The 18521-nt window shown below is 41.8% G+C and overlaps 1 protein-coding gene across 2 annotated transcripts in view; it reads right to left on the minus strand.

The window, feature by feature from the left end:
• The window catches only part of SPTB (spectrin beta, erythrocytic), a 239980-nt gene that overhangs the window by 45476 nt on the left and 175983 nt on the right, over positions 1-18521 (minus strand). For both annotated transcript variants that reach the window (XM_030214005.1, XM_030214006.1), the window contains exons 23-26: positions 14069-14347; positions 12209-12339; positions 9979-10183; positions 5046-5420 (exon numbers count right to left, since the gene is read on the minus strand). In XM_030214005.1, the coding sequence (XP_030069865.1) occupies positions 5046-5420; positions 9979-10183; positions 12209-12339; positions 14069-14347 (990 nt within the window). The remainder of the gene's footprint in view (positions 1-5045; positions 5421-9978; positions 10184-12208; positions 12340-14068; positions 14348-18521) is intronic.

Genomic DNA, 18521 nt, shown 5'->3' on the forward strand with positions numbered 1-18521 from the left:
CCTCTGGACACATTTCCTGAAAGAAATCTTTAGAATTGGTTAAATGGCATGTGCTCCCCGAATCCAAAATCCAAGTACTTTCATTTGAATTATTATTTACCATAGTCAAAGATTTTTCTGCCATTAGAAAGCCCTTGTGTTTATCTTTGTCCTTCATACATTTCCTGGTTTGAAAATTCTTTAGTTCCATTGGCTTAGGTGAGCTAGAGGGAGTGTTTTGTGTTTCCTTACACCATTTAGATACATGTCCCTCCTTTCCACATGAGTAGCAAATCAGCTTGCCCTTGGGTGGAGTTTTCCCATAGCTCCGCCTTCCTCTGTTCTTTGCCAAGAAATTTGTTTCATTTCTCTCTGACTGACTTTGAGAACACATCTCCTCAGAATCATTTATTATGCATTCCTGCCTTAGTTTTGATGTTGCCTGTTCAAAAGATTGCCCTTCAATGGCCTCATTTACAGACCTAAAAACATCAAACTTCTTTGATAGTGAGGTAAAAAGAAATGCTCTTTTCAATGCATCACACATGGGAATTCCAGAAAGTTCTAGCTTTTGAAATGAAGACATAAGATGCATAATGTGATCATTACATTTACTTTTATCCCTTAATTTGGTTTCATTCAACTCTGCCAACCAAATTGGTTGCTGCTTTGCATATGTAGTTGCATACATAGTTCTCAGTTTATATAAAATGTCCTTTGGTGTATCTTTTCCCTCCACTAATATGGCTTGTTTCTCTGAGAGAGCTTCCAAAAGCATGCACTTCACATAATAGTTTGCATTGTCCCATTCAGCTATATTTTCAGCTGTTCTGTCTTGGTCTAAGCATATATTTAATCTTTTTGCTCGAAGGAGACAAATGAATCTTAGTTCCCACTGCCGATAATTAAACTCAGTTAATTTAGGCACCTTGAGAGAATAGAAAAATAGTGAATTTCTTCCCTCAGCCATTTTCTTAGCCTTCTGTCTGCTGTGTGGGGGGAGAGAGAGACAGACTGATTCTTTCCTTTAAAACTTAAGAGAAAAATGTGGCCTTTTTTTTCTGCCTGGTAATATTTCTCTTCTTTTTCAATTCCTGAGCCCTGGGCCCATAACCCTTTTGTTGGATTATTTGTAGTAAATAATTAGCAGATTTTAGTACACACAGCTTCAGCTTTAGAAATGTTAATTTCTTTCTTCATCTCTCTCTCATTCACCCCTGAATAATTCACTGCTGAGTCACTTTAAAGTTGAAGTAACAAAACATCTGTTTACTCACAGTTTGCAGTTAGATTATAATCAGACAGGCTTATATATACATATTACTATACATTTGTATTATCAGCTCCTTCCATGTGCTTAGATGGTAATGGATGCTCACACCACCATAGATCCTCTCAGGTTAGGAGAGATCATGAGCTCCATGTGCTCCATGTGCTGCATGTGCTGCGTCTGCTGTGTCTACCCCCCACAGGAAGTTGCATAGCTGTGTGACCTCTCTAAGTAATTCACATCAGAGGTCACAGAGTAATCACAGAGAAATAATAGGTGACAGGCAATGCATGTAAAATACAATTACATTCCAACACATCACCCCACCTGCAATGGTCTCAAATATAAGTCCACTTACGCTTCCACCTTTTCCTTTATTGGCACTCAACTATGGAATGCATTACCTAAACCTGTGAAAATTATTCATGATCATCTGAACTTCAGAAAATCTCTTAAAACCAGTTTATTTGGAAAGGCTTATCCTAAAGGACCCGTCTTAAATCCATAACTCCTGGAATACAACTTATTTATGGACTTCATGGACTCTATTACCCTTCCCCTCTTTACCCTCACCCATTGTAATTACTATCCTTCCCATTCACCTTATTATACTTCGTTTGTTTGTTTACCGGATTGGCGATTGCCTCTACGGTCTGATGTCAGCCATACTGAGCCTGCCAGTAGGTGGGAAAATGTGGGGTATAAATGTTATAAATAAATAAAAGGAGGCACCCACTTACAGAATTGCCCTGAAAGTGCCAAGCTGCTGCATTAAAATGTCCTTTTACCAAGTTGCGCTAAAAAGTGGACAGCACTGATGTCAGCATACGGGTTTTCAGTGCCTTGGACACTTTTAGCGTGGCAGTAAAATGGCTGTCTCACCATATTTTTTTGTATTGACAACATGCTAATTTCCCCATTAGCATGTGGCTAGTAACACGCTTGTGCTACATGTTTAGCGCAGGCCTGCCTCTCTGCCCATATATTTTCTAGATTGGGATTAGTGCGTGCTGCGTGGGAAACTACTGCAGGATGCCTCAGTGTATCCCACGGAAATGCCCTTTTAGTTCGTGTTAGGCCCCCGTTAGGCCAACCATGCCTTAGTAAAAGAGCCCCTAACTGTTAATAAAATTACTCCCTTATTTCTGGATTACATGTGTTTATGATATACTACAGGCCAATAAACACTGCATATAATTTAATATGCAGTATAACATACTCATGTACCTGCATCATGTAACTCACCTTGATCTTGAATCTGGAAAAAAATCCAAATTGACAAACTATATAAACATTAACGTTCTTTTGATTACAAGCTTAAAAGGCCATAGGCAAAAAACAGAGAAAATCATTCAATAGATCAGGTCCTTAGATTCTGAAGGGCAAGTCACAAAACTGTCCTATTAGATTTAGGTGTGGCCACTTCTGACGACTCAGAAATATATTTGAAAATCAGAACTACTTCTTCAGATTCGTGTGATCAGCTTTACATGCAGGCCTCCATTTCAACACAAATTCCGAACATTAACAACAGAGCTAGGAGGTTCTGGTAAGTGAGAGAAGAGTTTGCAAACAGAGGAAGGGGTCTGGAGGGGGGAAGGGAAAGGTGGTGTTGCAAGAACCAGGAGAGTTTTAGAAATGGCATGGAGAGAATATCTTTGGAAACTTCTTTTATTTTTCTGGGGGGGGGGGGGGGGGGGTAGTTATCAAGGTGTATTACAGCCATAACATGCATTATTTGCCTCTTAACATGTGTTGAAGGGCACAAACACATTATATTATTGTAATATACACCATTTGAAGTTAGTGTGGGTTACAACTTTTCCACACTGACTGGTATTTTATTAAAAATGGGAAACGCGAGGGTGGACTCAATGGCTCACTGCCATGCAGAAAATTTGGATTCAGTTCCTGTGCCTGGCATTTGCTGCACATGGCAGAGTCATGCAATCCTCATTATCTCTTGAGCAGTTATAGACAGGGCAAGATTAATGCATATTGTGATCCCTCAGCTTTAACATTTAAGAGGCCCCCTCCCCCCTCAATCAAGCAGCAAGTTAAATTTAGGTTTATTTATTTGTTACATTTGTATCCCACATTTTCCCACCTATTTGCAGGCTCAATGTGGCTTACATAATACCGTAAAGGCAATCGCCAAGTCTGGTATGGAAAGAAATACAATTTGATATTAGGGTCAGGTAAGTATAGTATCTTCAGGTACATAGGGATAGAAAATAGGAAGGAATATATAATGTCCAGTACAATCTATGGTTTTGCTGTGTTGCAGGGTTGAGGCATCTAAGTTAGGTCAGTGGGGAATGCTTTTCTGAATAAGTAGGTCTTTAATGATCTCCTGAAGTTTAGGTGGTCGTAGATTGCAGTGGCGTAGCTACGTGGGGCCACTGGGGCCTGGGCCCCCGTAGATTTGGCCCTGGACCCCCCTGCTGACGACCCTTACGACCCCCCCTGCCGCCGCCAACCCGCCGTCGCTTACCTTTGCTGGCGGGGGACCCCAACCCCCGCCAGCCGAGGTCCTCTTCTTCCGGCGCAAGGCTTCGTTCAGTTTCTGAGTCAGACATCCTGCACGTTGTACGTGCAGGACGTCAGGCTCACAGAAACAGAACAAAGCCTTGCAGATCAGCTGCAAGGCTTTCTTCTGTTTCTGTGAGTCTGACATGTGCAGGATGTCAGACTCAGAAACAGAACGAAGCCTTGCACCGGAAGAACAGGACCTCGGCTGGCAGGGGTTGGGGTCCCCGCCAGCAAAGGTAGGCGACAGCGGCAGCGGGGGAGGGTTGGCGGCGGGAGGGGGGTCAAGAGGGTCGTCGGCAGGGGGAGGTCAAAGTTGTTGGTGGTGGTGGTGGCGGCAGGGTTTGGCAATGGCGGAGGGGGGGCTAAAATGTGCCCCCTCACCTCGTGCTCTGGACCCCCTCCTGCCGAAGTCTGGCTACACCCCTGGTAGATTGTTTTCTCAGTCTTTGGCAGTGCATTTCACAATTGTGTGCCTATGTAGGAGAAGTTGGATGCATAGGTTAATTTGTATCTGATAATATCAACTTTAATTATGGGGGTTATTAGCCAGTAGTGGTGAGAGGTTTTTTTTAGCCACTGCTGGCATTATATCCAGATATTCAATGTTGTGCCATGTCCAGACACTGGCATTGAATATGCGGGTTTATGCAGCCGACTATCTCTTTTTTAGGAGTGAGATTCAGCACTTAACCGTACAAGTGACACTGCATAAAGATATTTCTGACTTATATGCTGTTCGATTTAACCACTAAACATACAACACCACCACCCCCCCACCCCCCGTTTACAAAGCTGTACGGCAATGCCAACATAACCCATTCGAGTAAATGGACTGTGTTGGCATTACTGCACCGGCAGCCGCTAGTGTGCCTCTGTAAACAGGGGCCTTAGGCAGTTAAGTGCTGAATATCGGCACTTAACCATCACAACTGCCAATTCCATTCCTGGACCACCCACAAAATAGCTGGCTTTGTTTAGTGGTCTGTGATGATATTCAATGGCACTAGCTGTTTAAGTGCCACTGAATAGCAGCGGATAACCCTGAACAAATGATTTAACCGGTCAGGAGCCATTTCTGGCTGGTTAATTGCTTTGAATATCGACCCCATGATTATTTTATTTTATACTGTAATTTTCATTATTTAGAAATGTATTCTTTAGTGAAGCATGAGGCCCCTTGTAATGTGAAGCCCTACTCTGTAACTTGCCTAGCTTATACATAAATCCAGCCCTGGTTATATGTAGAGTTCTTTTTAGGCCGTACCTGCACTCCCAGCGTATGTATATCACGCTCGAATGTTGTGTGCATTCTGTGCAAAGATTCTGCAGTGTTCGCATCAAGGCCCAACTCTTCTGGTAATGCTTTGTGCTTCTCCTGGATTAGGCCCAGGATTTCTGTACCATTATAGAAATATTTGTGAAGATCATAGGAAGCAGCCAGCATCTGCATGCTTGTGTCAATCAGCTCTAGTAAATCTGCCCAGCTCTCATTCATGTTGTCTTTCCATTCAGCGATTGTTGCAGACTCTGAATGGCCACCATCAATAAGTTCTTCAATTAGTACATTCATGTTATCTATCCGCTCTTGTCCAACAGCTCCTGTCTCTCGAGCAAAGTCACGGAATTTCTCTCGCAGTACCTACATAAGACAATATTTGATTAGAAGCCAGCATGGGATTACTATCCTTACTAGGGATGGGCTGTCATTTGCAATGACATATCCTTTGTCAATGCATGTCATTACCAAATGAACACGAGCAGAAAAAACATGACCTTTCATGATTTGTAATTCGCCGATAATAGCACACCCTCAATGGGAAGAGCCAGCATGATGAGGAAAGAGGGCACACTATTTCAAAACGAGGACACACTCTTTCCCAATATGGAACCACTATACATGACAAACTATCGCACATGTACAAACTTAGGCACACATGCATGCACTATCAGGAAAAGAGTGCACCCTCTTTCTCCAATACTGAGTAGTATTTTAGAAAGGACGTCCAAATTGGAATTTAGATGTCCAAGTCATATGTCTGAAGTTCTGCTCATCTTTTAGAACAGGATCTGATGATGTGGATCCTGTTCTAAAATGCATTTATTTTATTTCTTATTTACTGCCTGCAAGCCCATAATCCTGTGGGTCCCAAATCTGGTCCTGGAAGCACCCCAGCCGAGCCAGGTTTTCAGGATATTCACAATGAATATTCATAAGTGAGATCTGCATGCACTGCCTCCACTACATGCAGATCTCGCTCATGAATATTCATTGTGGATATCCTGAAAACCTGACTGGCTGAGGTGCCTCCAGGATCAAATTTGGGAACCACTGCCATAATATATCAAACCAGTGTACATTCAGGTATAGTAGGAATTTTTCTGTCCCTGGAGGGGAAATGGGATGTTCATGTGCCAGTGACATGCAGCATGAACATCCATTTTAGAAAAATAAAGATCTAAAGTATCAAGGGGGTAACGCAGGAATATAAATGTCTCTGTGGTGGCACATGAACATCTATGTTATGAAATGGCAACGTCAGGGGCGGACTGACAACTGGGACAAAAAGGCAGCACCCATTGGTCCACAGCAGTAGGGGGCCCACTCTCCCTCTTGCCTCTATTTAATGTAATCACTTTTAATAGGTGCTTAGGGGGCCCATGACCCTTATTGCCGGGGGCCCAAATCATTGTCAGTCTGGCTCTGGGCAACGTAGATGTTTATGTGTTGGAACATAATCAGTTATATCAGCATTTTAGAAACACAAGTATATATTTCTCCAAAAACTGTCACAGATCGCAGAACCCCTTGTCCGTTTTGCTTTCGAGATGGGAGAGGGGGACACCAACCACTGGGGGATGAAGCTTTGTAAAATTGGAGCTTGTACATCTGTTCATGATAGATATCTAAGTGCCAGTTTATGGGCACCTAAAACATGACTGGTGCTTCTAAAATGAGTACCAGAGCATCCTCTTTCCATATAGTACTTCTAAACTTTACACACTATTATTGTCAACTGACAAAACAACAAAATGGACAAATGAAAACGAATATAACAAAACTCCTGTACATAAAACAGAAATGATATGAAATTAACATTTTCTGACTGGCCAGCCCTAATCCATACATCTGTTACAATCAACTAACCAGCATATGTACTATAGTAACAATATGCAGAACAGTCAGATTCACTTTGAAATTTTCCAAAGACAACACTGGGAAAACTATCACAGTAAATCTGAGCAATGTAGGACTTCGAATACCATCACTGCAGCTACGACAGAGAGGCATTTTCAAAGCACTTATTTATTTGTTTGTTTATTTATTTATTCATACTTGTATCCCACAATTATCCAAAAACGAGTTTCGGTTCAATGTGGTTTGCATTTAACAGTTGTTAGAGATTACATTGATTCAATTCTGTTTACAAGGTTATATGATGCTGTGTTTCACAGTGGTTAGCAAGATAACTATTTGTGCGTATGGAATAGTCATTGGGCTTCTTAAGAAGATATGTTTTAGTTCATGTCTTAAATGAAAAGATGCGTTCCACAACACAACCTTTAATTGTAATGTCACATACTGTCACACAGCATACATGAAAGAAACACTTAAGCTTCAGACGTCAGTCTCCTTGAAGCTGAGGATGACGATTGAAGCTTAGGTTAACTGCTTCTTTCTTACATGCTGTATGACAATATGCGGCGAGTTAAAGAAATGAATAGTGACTGCATGCAATGTTGGAGTAGAAGACACTTTATGTGGTGAAGGAAAATTGAAGCAAACAGCAAAAAGTCTGAATTGAAGAATCAAATAAACAAATTTGGGAGGATTTTAGCCAATGAGTGGACTTAGTCAGAAGGAACCTTGGCGTTTGACAAAATAAAGTGGGTTATGCCCAGCCAAGAACGGCCACCTTTGACTGCTGAGGCTTTTTTTCTTCTTTTTTTAAATCAAAATTAAAATGTCAAAATACAGAGCATTTTGTGTTTGTTGAACAGTGTTTGGTCACTATAGATAGTATTATTGGGATGTATAAGGTTTTCACATTTTTTGATTTTTAGTTTCACTACACTCTGTGGAATAGTTCAATTTTGTTTGACCCAACTCGAGAGTCAGTTGAAACAAATGTTTAGAATATAAAAAAAGGGCATATATATGCACACATATATATAGATATATGTAAGCATATGTGTATATATAGGTTATATCTATATTATTAATCAAAATTTTTAGCTTTACGTTTTATTAATGTTTTATAGCTATTGTCACGGAATCAGTATGTACTTTTGCAGTTTACTATCACAAATGGATTTCAGTGTGTTGTTCATTCTTTATTTTAATGTGATTTTATATTGTAAACCATTCTGATTTACTTCTGTAATAAGCGACGGTCTAGTAAATGAATAAACGATAAAGTGCCATTTATAGAATAGTGCTTAGCGCTCATTTTTTTTCAGCACCCACATTTGGGCTCCATTTACTGAATCTAGTCCTATACTTATATTCAGTGATGCCATCAGGGGTGTAGCCATAGTTGGGAAGGCCTGGGCTTGTTCACTTTCAGATCAGGCCCACCCAGCAGCTTCACACCCTTTGAGTAGCTGGCCGGGATTCCCAAGTCCCATCAGGTCAAGACATCCGCAGCCCACTATAAGTCTCCTCAGATAACCTCGGCATTCAACAGCAACATTCCTGAACCATAAGAACATAAGAATAGCCATACCAGGTCAGACCAATGGTCCATCTAGCCCAGTATCCTGTTTTCAGCAGCAGCCAATCCAGGTCACAAGTACCTGGCAGAAACCCAAATAGTTGCAAGAGTTCATGCTGCCAATCTTAGGGCAAGAAGTGGCTTCTCCATGTCTCAATAGCAGACTATAGATTTTTCCTCCAGGAACTCATCCAAACCTTTTTTTAAAATCCAGATACACTAACCACTGTTACCATATCCTCTGGCAACGAGTTCCAGAGCTTAACTATTTGTTGAGTTAAAAAAAAATTTCCTCCTATTTGTTTTAAAAGGAAGATCACTCTAGAGAGCAGAGTCAATGTTGCAGCAATAGCATTCAGTTTTTTTTCGTTTGTAGATTATTTTCATGATAGTGCTTGAATAGCCTAACATGGTCTTATAAGCCTTCCAAAAAGATGGGCCTCAACTACCCTCTTCCTTAGGCCCTCACGTTTATTTGATCATGGCATGATAAGTTCTCATTAATTTTTATCGTGAAGACCAAATTCAAACCTTTTGGGATTTCTATATGGGACAGGATGCTCAAATTGAGTTGTGCACATTTATCCTGCGGGATGGTTTACTTGCTGCCCAATGATTTAAGAATTTGAGGTCTGCCTAGCACCGTTAGGACTCACAGATTAAAAGATACTTATTGCTGAATATTTTTTTGTCCAAGCTATTTATTTAATAGGGTTATCTTTCTCTCTTATTAAGGATTACATAAGGATCATATCATGCTTTGAGTAATGCAAACCAGCCTAGAGGATTCACTGACCTTTCTCTGTTAGTCCCTATTAAATAACATTGATCTAGCGTCATACAGAAGGTCTCAGTCTTATTTGATTAAGGAAGGCCGAATGCTTGGAAATATACACTTTAATCAATATTTACTATTTCCACATAGGGTTCAACAGCTCAGTGATACCAGCACCCCACAGATGCTCAGCTTCCATCTATACTCAGTTCATGTGTGAGAACTGAGCATGTGCAGGGTGCTAGATTTGGTAGCTCAGGAGCCCTGCCAGATGACTGCCATGGTTGTCTGAGGGAAGTTATGGTGGGTGTGAATATCTTCAGCTAGTGAGGTGTGTGGATCCCCACCAGATGAGATACTTAATTTTTAAGTTGAGAGAGGAGAAGGGGCGGAAAGAGGAAAAGCTTGAGTAGGCAGGGGGTGGAGAGGAAATGTATCATGCCCAACCATTATGCCCACCCAAAATTTGCCATCTGTCTATGCCAATGGACACCATATAGCATGACTAAATCTGTCTTTTCTTAAACATGTAGCAGTGTTTAAAACATTGCAATTTCTGCCATTATTGGATATTGTCTCAACTATCTCCACTCTTTTAATTTTAACAACTAAAATGAAATCTAGATAGAAGTTAATTGAAGCCCTGTTTTCAACCTGAAATTTTTTTTTTAGGTAGCTGGTCATCAGATTGAGATTTTTCTTTAACTTACAGTAACATGGTCCAAGTCTTGCCCTTTCTCCTGAGAAGATGCTATCACATCTTTTTCTGCAATCCACTGCTCTAAATCTTCAACTTCACGCTTGAGCTGGAACAAATGGCACATGTCCTGAAGTTTGTGTCTTCGCTTATTGGCGAGGTCTCGGAGACCTGCATACTTTTTGTCAACTTCCCCCTGGCGTCTAATGATTTCTTCGCTGAAAAGCAGAAAACTAAGGCAATGAGCACCACAAGGAACTGTCATATTACCATCCATCCTCTAAAATTTACAATCAAATAGGCCTTCAGTACAACATGGTGCAATCAGGTAAGACTATAAGCCCATTTTGCATAGGACATATAGGTAAGAATTGGGAGATGTTCAAGTTGAGATGTTCCCAATTGACTGAGTATTTTATAAAAGAGTCTGCTGAATATAGAGCTATTTGTAAAATATACACAAGGATGCCCAGCACATCCAGCAGCAACAGCCATTTCAAAAAAAGAGCAGCATCCTGTGAGGTTTTACACACGCAAGCACGGGTATGTACTTGTGCATGTACTGATCTTGCAATATACATGTGTATTTTCCACCACTTACATACGTGAATGCCATGGGCAAGAAGCCAATTAAGGAGATGAAAGAAATAACTCCTTTTCTGTACGTTTTGAGATGGTGATGAATACCACTGAGGTAAACACAATAGACCCTCCCAGTAACTGATGGAGACTCCAGGACCACACAAGCAGGTAGGTAAAACTCGGCCAATATTCATCGCTATTTAACCATCCAGGAATGGATCCTGCGCCTAAATTTACGCAAGTACATACCAATTAAATCAATTTAGTGCCAATAATTGCTTGTTAAAAAGCCAATTATTGGTACTAATTGGCTCATTGTTCAATTAAATTGTGCATACAAGTTGGGCATGCATCCAAAGTTGCACTTGCAAATGTTGGCGACTTTTATAGAATTAGGGGGATAGTGACATGCCCTTGACAGACTCTCGCTCTGCCAACTTGCAGTTATGCACTATGCAAAGTGTATGCCAAGTTTATGGAATAGCACCAAGCACTTATATGTATAACAATACAATACAATACAGTTCTTATATTCTGTGATTTCCAGAGTCCTGGTTCATCGTAGTTTACAACAAAGTCAGTCAGTTACTGGGAAATTTTGACCTGGATAACTCAAAAAAAAAAAAGACTGAATTAGATTTCCAAAGTTTTAGAAAACTAAAACGTTTTCAATTTTTTCCAAAAAGTCATATGGTGTGATTCAAATCTAATATCCTTAGTGGGCAGAGTACAAATTTTAGCTGCCCGACATGAAAACCAGGAGGGAAAAAAAACATTTCTATTTAACATTACAGTTGGAAAGCTAAGTGAAAACTGGCTTTTTCAGCATAATGTTGTCCTTGACAGGGAGAAAAAAGATGGAAGGACAAAAAAAGCAGATCAATCAAAGAAAATAGTTTATTGAATGACAACCAAATAAACAAATCAGCTGATTTGTTTATTTGGTTGTCATTCAATAAACTATTTTCTTTGATTGATCTGCTTTTTTTGTCCTTCCATCTTGGAGTTTGCAGATCGTTTGCCTTGCTGTTTCTTTGACAGGGAGAAAGTCAATAATGAAAACATATATAATAGGGCTAATTCTAAATATCATAATACATAATATAAAGGTTATTCTACCCACCAAAGGCAACCAATGCAACCTCTGAAAAAGCGGTGTTACCTGGTCCTCTGAAAAAGCGGTGTTATCTGGTCAAGTTGGTGAGCACAGCAAAGACATCTAGCTGCCATATTTGTAAAGTTTGCAGACATGTTTTCAGGTTTTCAGACCCACTAACATACAGTAAATTACAATAATTGGACAAATGCTTGAATAATGACCCTAAATAAAATATATTATCAAATTCTCCACATCAGGCGATGTTTCCAAAACACTTTCCTAGTGAGTAAATTAATAAGCGCATCAATGTTGAGTCAGTGGTGACCCCTAGAGTTCTTAAAGAGGAATCAATGGGAAGTATGTTATTGCTGGGGAATCTTTAGTGTATGTTAACTGCTTGCAATCAATAATGCAGGCATTTTAATGTGTGTTAACATTTGGTAACACAGTTTAGGACATTAGACCTTAAATATCGCATTTGTCTAGGCCAAAACAAAAGCTTCAGATCTTTATCTAGTAGCTTCATTTTGGTTATGTCAGGGATTTCAATATTGTCACATACCCTTCAGGGTGATCTGATGCAAAAAGTTGCTGAGCCCGATCTGCCAGATGCTTCATATTTTTTTCATAGTGTTCCACTGCTTGCTGCAAGATGAGGTGTCTCTTCAGCATCACAACTGCACTTTCTTCATCCTGGAAGGAACCACAATTTTAGGTGGCAGTTCTCTAAGCGGGCATCTCCTGCTAGGTTCCCTGATGCTGCATGGAGAGTGCCTATTCTATAATGGATTTGGGCACCCAGATTCCTTCATAGAATACTAGTATAACCCAATATCAGTGCGCCTTATATCCACAGTTAAACCAGCCATAGAGTTGCAGGTCCATAAATGCAACATGGATGTATGTAATGTACAGTATTTTGAAAGTTATATGTGTACCTGGGAGCCCCACCCATGCCCTTCCCATGCTCCGCCCACATATACACCCCCTTGCATTTGCACACCATAGCAGTTATACATGACCTTCTAGAATAGCAAGTAGGGCGCCAACGTGCATAAGGGCTACTTCATGGTGCAACGGGCACCTAACCGCAGGCACCTAGATACAGAATTGTTTACTGTGTTGTAAGAATTTTTGAATTTGCATTTTTCTCCAATTTATTCACTATTTTCATCCTTGCACTCTCATGAATCTCCAAACTGTGCATTGTCAGCACCTCATCGTCACACCACACTCACCTTTTTACCCCTGAATGTATGATCTCCACAAAGCATCCAGCCTTTGATTCGGGCAATCTGTGCCATAGAATTGCCAAGCCATGGAGCCACTTCAAATGCCAGCAGCATGTACCAACATTCACAGCAAGGGACCTTATAAATGCATGCCGTCACCTCTCCTCTATCCCCACCCATTGGCATAATCACTAGGGATGTGCATTCATTTGAAACAACATGGGAAAGATCAACATGTCCCATGTCATTTCTTGCCACTTTTAATCCCAAATAAGAGGGAAAAACAGAAATTGTTCCTCCCCAGAACTGAACGCAATACTCAAGAACTCAACTGTTTTGCAAGCTTGACATGTTTTAGCTCCATCCTGTTGAAAAATAACATACTCAGAAACGTCTTGAATTTCAGGCAAAAGTTTCTGCTGCAGTAGGACATTTTTGGGTTATTTGGAAAAATGTTGGGAGTTCTGTTTTTTCAAGACACCATGTATATAGTTTCAAATTTATGGCTGCACAAGCTAACATCTCTGCTTCCTTCCAGTTTACATGTGGTTGTGTCAGCGAGAGTTGCCATCGTCAGGAATCCTTTTACTAAGCCACGGCAAAAAGTGACCTGTGGTAGTGTGGGCGTGTGTTTTTGGCGTGTGTCAAGCCAGTTTTTACCGCGTCTAGGAAAAAGGGATTTTTTTCAATGGGCTGGAAAAGGGCCTGTGGTAAAACTGAAACCAGTGTACAACTATTTACAGCCTTAGCCCTTAACGTCACCCATTAAACTAGTGGTAAGGCTAACACATTAACACGCATGGTGACAGCTCTGCATGTGCCAACTGCCAATTAACACCAGAAATGTCACACTCAGTAAGAAATAAAAAATTAATTTGTCCCAGTGGTATGAGCACACGCCAAATCCTAAATTCCTGCCATGAGGGCACGCTAGCCTGGCAGTAGTCTCATTTTGGTGTGCGCTACACACATGTAGAGCCTACTGCGACTTTGTAAAACAGCCTGTTAATGAGGCTCCCTTGATGTGGCAAAAGTCTAATTTCAACAAGGTTTTTACATAGATGTAATGGAATATGGTTCTGAAGCATCTCATTAAAAAAATAAGGCCTGGTGGTGTAGAATTATACAGGATGGTTTCAATATAATAGGGTTTTACATGTCATATATAGGGTAAATAAACACCAAATCACCTTTGGTTCTTCATCACTGATCATGTACAACTGCTGTTCACTTATCCATGCATCTGCTTCTGAGGCATCCATGTAATATTGCTGGGCCTCGTGAGCTTCCTGTAGGCATTTCTGTCTGTTTGAAATTTCTTTTTGTAATTTTTTCCACTGCTCTTGCAATTGTTTCAGCTCTTCTTCGATGTCTTTGAAGTCGACATCTGATTCAGCCTTCATATTCTCACCTCTCTGCAAGACATCTTTGATCCGAGGTTGATGTCCTGTAATTTCCTTTTGTAGAGACTAAACAAGAAAAGCGTTAGCTTGTACTAAGAATTTACAGTAATTTCAAATATATTGCCTAGATCTATTGAAAATATCAACTTTAGAAGTATTTGGAAGCTTGCCTTTTCTAAGGCCTCTACTAGAAGACACTGGACTAGTTTTAAAGACATAGCAAATGTGAGCAAATGTGGTTCTATATTTTGGGGCTAATATTATATCTTTGGGTTTGAGTAAAAAGCACATACATCTTTTCTCCTTGCAGACTTTGACAAATTTTGAAAACAAAACATAAATGCATATTTCCACACAACTTTTTTGGGTTAAACTACGTATGCATGCGAGAACTCTGCCCTAGACCTGCCCCAAGGAACACCTCTGCCGTATGCATATACTTTAATCTGCGTACAAAGGCCAGTAAATGTATAAGATCTCGGTTCCATGGGTAAAACACTGTTTTACCCAAGGACATTCTTTTAAAATTACCCTTCATGTGCGCGATTTAATTGCTTTTATGAGCGAGGCAGCAATTTGGGTAGCAAAATGAAAGTTGTAGTGATGTTTGTGATAGTAGTGGAGCTGCTGCTTTTGATTGTACTTGAGTTGATTGTACTGATGCCAGTGATAATGGTAGCGGTAATGCTGCAGCGTAGGGTAATGATGGCAGCAATGGTATTGCTTACAGTGGTGACAGTACTAGTGATGATAGTGATGGTGTTGCTAGTGGTAGTGATGGTGAAGTTGCTGATGGCAGTGCTGGTGGTAGTACCAGTGGGGGTGATGTTGCTTATGGTAGTAATGGTGTTGTTGATAGTAGTAGTGTTGGTGGTGCTAGTGATGATGATTTTGTTGATGATGGTGATGATGTTTGTGGTAGTGGTGATGATGTTTCTCATGGTTTTATTGATGGTAGTGATGGTGTTACTGATGCTGATGATGGTTTTATTCACAGTAGTGCTGGTAGTGGTGCTAGTGGTAATGTGATGCTGATGGCAGTGTTGCTGATAGTACTGTGGTGGTGATGGTGTTGTTGATACTGCTAGTAGTGATGGTGTTGCTGATATTAATGGAGATGGTATCGCTGATGGTAGTTAAAATGCTGCTGCTGCTGGTTGAGGGGATTGTAAGGGTCCTCCTGCTATTGCTACCAACAGTGGTGGTGGTCTTCATTAAAAAATTGGTCTTATCATTTAAGACATGATTCTGGTTGCTATGTAGAGGCTGCAGCAAGAAATTGCATATGAACAACCATTCTGAATACTGTCACTCACATATTATTACTATGTGTGAAAATGCATGGTGCACTCGTAGATCAAAGAATTCTATTTATTTAGTCCAGTTCACAGACTGCACAAATTTAGCCAGGCAGAAACTGAGCCAGCCAAAGGCACTCCTAGGGCAGGTTTTTAAATTTAGTCAATGATGTTTAGTCAATGATGGAGGAGTGGCCTAGTGGTTAGGGTGGTGGACTTTGGTCCTGGGGAACTGAGCAACTGAGTTCGATTCCCACTTCAGGCACAGGCAGCTCCTTGTGACTCTGGGCAAGTCACTTAACCCTCCATTGCCCCATGTAAGCCGCATTGAGCCTGCCATGAGCGGGGTACAAATGAAACAAAAAAAAATGCAATAGCAACAACCAACTGTAAATGTGGCCAAATAGCATCTGTCTGGCCACACTCCACTACCCTCCCCCAAACCCTGTTACAAAAACAAGGTCTCTCAAAACCCATCCTCCTCTCAGTATCGATCCCCCCCCCCCCCCCCTCCTCTCCAGCACACAACAGAATAATCCAAATATCCCTGCCAAGTCCTGATCTCCTTTCAGGCAACTGAGGAAGGGCACATTTGGAGGTTTATTTTTCATTCAAGTCCTGATCCCTACTCCCTCCCTTCTGGCACCCAACAAAGAAAAAATGAGAAGGGGCTGATCCCCCTTTCTGCCTCATTTAAAAACCATTATCTCAATTCCCCCCTTCCTAACCCCCGCTATAAACTTCAAAAGTCACCCTAAGTCAAGCCAACACTGAGTAAGAAGGTGTTATAAGTAAGTCCTCTTGCCAGTTAGGCTTGTTATGACTGAAGAGTCTAGCATAAAAAATACTATAAGCCCCCTTAAAATCAATATGAATTTTATTCCATGTGCATTTGTGAAGAAATGTAAATGACTACTCCCATATACTGTACCTCATATTCTATAAGAATAGAAGGATAAAGATAAGGAGAGTACTTTATACAATATGAGGCTGATATTCAGCAGGACAGTCTTCCTAACAAGATTAAAAGAAGGCTTATCCTCTTCTACTAATGCTATCCATGCAGGTTATCTGCTTATGTTAGGACAACTGTTTTTGTGGTCTTGCTTAAATGGATAAACCTAACTGCATAGTGGTTGAATATTGCAACTATCCTAGGGGTCCTTTTACTAAGGTGCGCTGAAAAATGGACTGTGGTAGTGTAGGTGCGTGTTTTGGGCACAAGCAGAATCATCTTTTAGTGCACCTGCATAAGCACATAAGTACATAAGTATTGCCACACTGGGAAAGACCAAAGATCCATCAAGCCCAGCATCCTGTTTCCAACAGTGGCCAATCCAGGTCACAAATACCTGGCAAGATCCCCAAAAAGTACAAAACATTTTATACTGTTTATCCCAGAAATAGTGGATTTTCCCCAAGGTCATTTTTTTTTTTTTGTTATGTTTGTACCCTGCACTTTCCCACTCATGGCAGGCTCAATGTGGCTTACATGGGGCAATGGAGGGTTAAGAGTCACAAGGAGCTGCCTGTGCCTGAAGTGGGAATCAAACTCAGCTCCTCAGGACCAAAGTCCACCACCCTAACCACTAGGCCACTCCTTACCTAATGGTTAATGGACTTTTCCTTTAGGAAGCCTTCAAAACGTTTTTGAAACTCCGCTAAGCTAACCGCCTTTAATGCCTTTTTAAAATTTTTGCCGAAAATGGACATGCAACAAAATGAAAATTGCTGCGTGTCCATTTTGGGTCTGAGACCTTACCACCAGCCATTGACCTAGCAGGAAAGTCTCACGCAGTACTGACCTATGCACATCCAATACCACTTGGCATGCATCTGATACGCGAATCCGAAAATAATTATTTTTCGGACATGCGTAATGGACGCACACCAAAAATGAAATTACTGCAAGAGCCACTTGGTAGCCGGGCGGTAACTCCATTTTGGCGTGCATTGGGCGCGTGAAGACGCTTACGAGGCAGGGCCGTGCTAACCCGGTAAGCGAGGTAAGCATGGCAGGGGGGCGCTTCCCTCTGGGGGGCGCCGCCGCACCATGCTCACCTCGCTCGCCCTCCCCCAACATCCCGTTTCTTTTTTTTTCTTTTTAAATTTACCTCCGTGGCGGCGGTTCCGGCAGCGCAGCGTTAGGGAAGGAGGCGGCGCTCCCGACGTCTCTAGCCTTCCCCGCTGTGTTCTACCTTCTTCTGACGTCAAGGATGACGTCAGAAGAAGGCGGAACACAGCGAAGGGAAGGCTAGACGTCGGGAGCGCCGCCTCCTTCCCTGACGCTGCGCTGCCGGAACCGCCGCCACGGAGGTAAATTTAAAAAGAAAAGGGATGTTGGGGGGAGAGAAGAGGGTGGGCAGTTGAACAATGGGAGCGGGAGGGCAGGGGAGAAACGACAGCATGGATGCGAAGGGGGGGCATGGATGCGAAGGAGGGGGAGAAGAGGGCGGGCCAGGCTGGGACATGGGAGAGAGAGGAGCATGGATGCGAGGGGGGGTCATGGAAGGGAGAGAGGGGAATTGCTGGAAAAGGATGAATGGAGGGGGCAGGGGACAGAGGAGCATGGATGGGCATGGATTGGGAGGGCAGGGCTCAGGGAGAGAGGGGAATTGCTGGAAAGAGATGAATGGAGGGGGCAGGGGACAGAGGAGCATGGATGGGCATGGATTGGGAGGGCAGGGCTCAGGGAGAGAGGGGAATTGCTGGAAAAGGATGAATGGAGGGGGCAGGGGACAGAGGAGCATGGATGGGCATGGATTGGGAGGGCAGGGCTCAGGGAGAGAGGGGAATTGCTGGACATAGAGGGGAGGGAAGAGAGATGAAGGAGATGAAATGAGGGAAAAGGAAGAGAGGAGAAAAACTGCACATGGATGAAGAAAATAGGCAGAAGCTGAGGACCAGAAATGAAGAAGAAAGGAGGAAAGGAAAGAAATAAA

The sequence above is a fragment of the Microcaecilia unicolor genome, chromosome 9, assembly GCF_901765095.1.
Source record: "Microcaecilia unicolor chromosome 9, aMicUni1.1, whole genome shotgun sequence".
In the NCBI taxonomy this organism is placed as follows: domain Eukaryota; kingdom Metazoa; phylum Chordata; class Amphibia; order Gymnophiona; family Siphonopidae; genus Microcaecilia; species Microcaecilia unicolor.